Consider the following 4,706-nt stretch of genomic DNA (forward strand, 5'->3'; position numbering starts at 1 on the left):
AGGCAGTAGCTGATGCAGAAGCCATGGAGGAGTGCTGCTTACTGCTTGTTCCCCATGGCTTGCTCAGTCTGCTTTCTTATAGAATCCAGGACCACCAGCCCAGGGATTGCCCCACCCAAAATGGGCTGGGCTATCTCCATCAACCACTAATAAAGAAAATGCCCTACCGGCAGATCTTACTAAGGCATTTCTTACAGCTCCTTCCTTTCAGATAACACTGGCTTATGTCGAGTTGATAAGACTAGCTAGTATGCCCTCATTGTCTGGGTTCTTTCTGCATTTCCTATAGTTACATCTAACGGCTTGATCAAGTTTGATTTTTATTTTCTGGTTCAGAATAGATGGCAGATTTGATCATGTTTTCCTTCCTCCTTTAAAAGTTATGGTAGGGCATGAGTGAGGACTGTTACAGGACAAAGAAAGGAAGAAAAGGAAGGAAGGAAGGAAGGGAGAGTGAGCATGCTTGTCAACTATGTGCTGCAGAAAAGCAGCTAATAGGCTGCGGGGGAGATGTATGTGTCAGCTTCGTGGGTTACTGTAGCTGTAGCACAAGCTGGGTGACTTCCAGCAACACAGCATTCTCACTCCAGAGGCTGCAGGCTCTGGGCGGTGGTGTGTGTGTGTGTGTGTGTGTGTGTGTGTGTGTGTGTGTGTGTGTGTGTGCGTGTGCCCGTTCTGTCTTCCAAGCTTCTGGCACTGCCAAGGATCTGTGACTTCCCTTGGCACATTGGCTGCTTCACTGTTCTCTGTCGCCGTCATCACGTGGCTTTCTCCCTGCGTGTCGGTGTCCAGATTTCCCTCTTATTCAGTCCCACTGGACCAGTGCCACCTGCATGACCTCATCTTAACTTGATTCTTCCACAAAGACCCAGTTTCTAAATCAGGCCAGTGTTGTCAGGTAAGCCAGGCACGAGGATCTCAGAGAGTCTTTGTGGGAGACAGTTCAACCCACTACAGTCATTTAAAAGGACAGGATGGCATGGACTCAGCCACACCATTAACATGCTGTACATAAAGATGGCATGCAAGGACTAATTCAGGCAGAGGTGGGGTGTAGCTTGGTGGTAGGAGGGCTGCCCAATGTGTGAAGCCTGGGCTTGGCTCCTTCACTGAAAAAAAGAAACAACAACAACAACAAACCAACACAAGAGGGGCTGGCATGTGCCGAAGACTGCTCACCTAGCATATGCAGAGCGAGCTCTGGGTCCAGTCCCTAGCACCACATGAAGTGGGTGCTATGGCATGCACCTCTTATCCCAGCACTTAGGTGTTAAGAGACAGGAGGATCAGGAGTTTGGTTATCTTGGGCTATATGAGTTTGAGGTCAACCTGGGCTACCCAAAAGCCTGTCTCAATCAATAGAAGAGAAAAAGTACCCGCCCCGCCCCCTCCTGTGAGACTCGTGGAGCTGGCGGAGGTCTGAGGCCAGGAAGGCATCACTCCCCTCCCTTAGCCTCTTACCCTGCTCTGCTGGTTGCAGTACTTCTAGAAACTCTTGTCATATACTATTTTAGGAGCAGCTCTTGGGGTGATTCCTAATCAAAACTGTCAAGTACAGAAAGCACCTGAGTGAGGGCCACAGCACCAGAGACAGCAGGGAGGGAGAGGAGCGGCTCGCATGAAGTAGCCACTGGTCCTGTGTGGCCAGGTGTCGGTTGACAAGCAGAGCCCAGGGCTGGGCCTAGAAGTAGTACCACGCTAACGTCACGGGTGGCAGCGTAGCCTGGCAGTGTTGGAGGAATCAGAAAACTCGCAGCAAACCACCTAGGAGCTAGACGTGTGTGCACGTTCCTGAGTGTTTATTCCAGGACTCATGTTCACTCGCATGCTATTCCAGAGCAGATGTACTGGGCACGAGAGGCTCTGTCTGCCTCTGGCTGGATGACTGTGTGGACTGACTCCCCTGGGGTGGGGGAGCGAGTCTTGGCACACAGGATGAGATGGGGGTGACAGTTGGCTGGGCTTGGTGCTTTCTGGTGTGTCTCACTGGAGAGGAGCAGGGGAATCATTGTCTTCCCTAGGAAACTACATCAGAAAAGGGATGTGGGGCAGACGGGGTGTGTGGGTGGCTTTCAGATGCCCATGCCCAGAGGCAGACATCAAATGAGTAAACTACGTAAGCGTACTGCAGGATTGTATTCTGTAGCTTTGAGCATCAACCTAAGCCACTGCTGTTTCCAAGGAGGGTAGGGTAGGTATGCGTGTGCAAAATTGGTACTTTAGCACACACAGACTAAAAAGAAACCCACCCCACCAGCCCCTATGATGATTCTTGTTGACAGGGCCTTGTTCTGCAGCCCGGGCTGGCCTTGGATTGAATGCAGGTTGGGGGCAGCCCTGAAACTGGGAAGGTCTCCATCTTTACCTGCTGCACTGGCAGGAGTGTGCTGCTGCCCCCAGCTCACGTGATAGGTCTCTTTTTAAAACAGATTTATTTTGGGTTGGAGAGACCACTCAGCAGTTAAGAGCACTGACCGCTCTTTCAGAGGTACTGAGTTCGATTCCCAGCAACCACATGGTGGCTCACAACCATCTGTAATGGTATCCGAGGTCCTCTTTTGGTGTGTCTGAAGACAGCAACAGTACTCATATACATAAAAACTCTAGCAAACTGGTAGACAGGATTTATTTTAATTTTCAATCTGAAAAACAAAACAAAACAAAACCCGAAAACAAACCCCCAAACTCTGCTCATATATACACACACAGATATATAGTGTCAACGTTTTCAGAGCACTGACACGAGGGTTGTGGGGGGTGGGAGGGGAAAGAGTTTCCCTTCAACTGCATGACAATACTGTTTTATGTGTCACAATAAAAGTTACAAGCGTCTTGTCAGCGGTCACACAAACATCATGAGTTTACATTTCAACACACAATAAAAAAAAGACGTCTTCCGGTACTTCCCTGCGACCACAGCCCGTTTTCATAAACGTTTAGAAGATCCTACAGTGGTTGTTTGGAAGGCATAGCCTTTCCAGATCCAAACTAAAATCTGGAGAGATTTTCCACTTGAGAGAACAATCAAGGTTTTATTCGTAGGTATGGTGACGTCTACTCACCAAAGGATGTAGGAAACCTGCATGAGAGTAAAAATAAATAAAGCGCTGTTGCCAAGCCAGCCTCGCTAACACGGCAGCCAGAACAGGACGGACGCAGAGCGCTTAGAAGCATCACGTCACGTTTTCAGTTGCCTGCACTCAAATTAAAACTTTTCAACCAACTGAGTGAAAAGGAAGAGACTGGGTAAAAGGTCTGAGGATGCTCACACTTGGGCTGGGTGTCTCTTCAGCAGCACTTTGGGGCGTGCGTGCGGCAGCGGCGGCGACATATTGCATCTGGACATAAGGCACCGTGATCTGGACGTGCCGTTCACTCGCTTTCTGTCACCTGTTCCATCCCAGTGACTTCTTTGAAATGAAAAGTAGTACTATTTCAGGACACAGTGCACTTTAATGACATACAGCATTGAAAATCCTTCAGACAGGTCTGAGGACAGTCTTTGAACGCAAGCCTGAATCTTCAAGCACATAAAATCTTTTCCTATACTTACAAATCACTGGAAAAATACCCATCGCTAAACCCTGGTATACATTCTTAGCCATTTTACTCTCTTCTATTGCAGCCAGTGTTCATGAGGCAAACCGTGACCCCGAGACTTTGTTCAAGTTCTCCTGCGCGGGCGTCTACATTCACGGCGGTCATTCAGTCTCTGTCTCCTTCTGTTTGGCACCTGCCAGGGAGATGGAAAGTGGGAGTCTCAGAGCTTGTGCTCGAGGCCGGGATCCCTGCACCCAGCCTGGCAGTGGCTTCCAGACAGAGAGAGGTAGGAGGAGTAAGTGGTCACAAGAGCCCCATCCCTCCCACCATCACCTCGGCTCCCTTATGACACCTTCCTATTCTAAGTGTCGATTCCACTGCTAAAAAAGTAAAAATAAGCGGGCAGGGTTCTTCCAGCTGCCACCTTCAGAAGATTGTTACTTTTTTAAAAAACAAAGCATTACAACACATCTAAGGACAACCGCGTGTAGCCCCTGGGTTTCCACAGGAGGCGGCAGACAAAGCCACTGCACTGCCCACGGCACCTCTCTAGGCTCTCACCTGAATGAACCTTTTTAAAAACAATTTCATGTGTATGGGTGCTTTGCCTACATGCATCTCTACACCATGTATGCGTAATGCCCACGGGGGCCAGAGTGGGTGTCAGCTTCTCTGGGACCAGAGTTGCAGGAAGTCGTGAGCCACCACGTGGGTGCTGGGAATCAAACCTGAGTCCTCTGGAAGAGCAGCCAAGTGCTCTTGACCTCTGAGTCATCTCTCCAGCCCCTGGCCTCTACCTTCTGAGGGCATGCTGTGTCAGGCTACACTTAACTTGGAAAGAGATTAATAACGTACTAGAGCAGAGGGCTGTCTTACAACTCTCTCTATCAACCAGGCTGGTCTTGAACTCACAGAGATCCGCCTGCCCCTGCCTCCCGAGTGCTGGGGATAACGGTGTGAGCGGTGGCTGGACTTATCTCTCATAATTTCTGTGTGATGTTGCTGCTGTCCAGGGTCCCCGTGAAGCTAATTCTTTCATGGTGTTGGCTCTGTGGATTTTGCATCTGAGGCAGGACTGTGGCGGTTGCTGGGGACTCTTAGCCTGAGTTGTTTTAAGAACAGGCTAATTACAACAGCTAGTCTTTTGTCTTTTTGAATTTCCTTTT

The 4,706-nt window shown here is 49.4% G+C and overlaps 1 protein-coding gene across 7 annotated transcripts in view; it reads right to left on the reverse strand.

Moving 5' to 3' along the window:
• Positions 1 to 2,606: 2,606 nt before the first annotated feature.
• Prkag2 (protein kinase AMP-activated non-catalytic subunit gamma 2) overlaps positions 2,607 to 4,706 on the reverse strand; it is a 243,123-nt gene continuing 241,023 nt past the window's right edge. For 5 of the 7 annotated variants that reach the window (XM_021161709.2, XM_021161711.2, XM_029477171.1 and 2 more), the window contains one exon: positions 3,434 to 3,733. In XM_021161709.2, the coding sequence (XP_021017368.1) occupies positions 3,702 to 3,733 (32 nt within the window). In that variant the 3' untranslated portion in view covers positions 3,434 to 3,701. Of the gene's footprint in view, positions 3,734 to 4,706 lie in introns of all 7 variants that reach the window. The other 2 variants (XM_021161710.2, XM_029477173.1) reach the window with 1 other exon arrangement.

This window comes from Mus caroli, chromosome 5 (assembly GCF_900094665.2).
Source record: "Mus caroli chromosome 5, CAROLI_EIJ_v1.1, whole genome shotgun sequence".
In the NCBI taxonomy this organism is placed as follows: domain Eukaryota; kingdom Metazoa; phylum Chordata; class Mammalia; order Rodentia; family Muridae; genus Mus; species Mus caroli.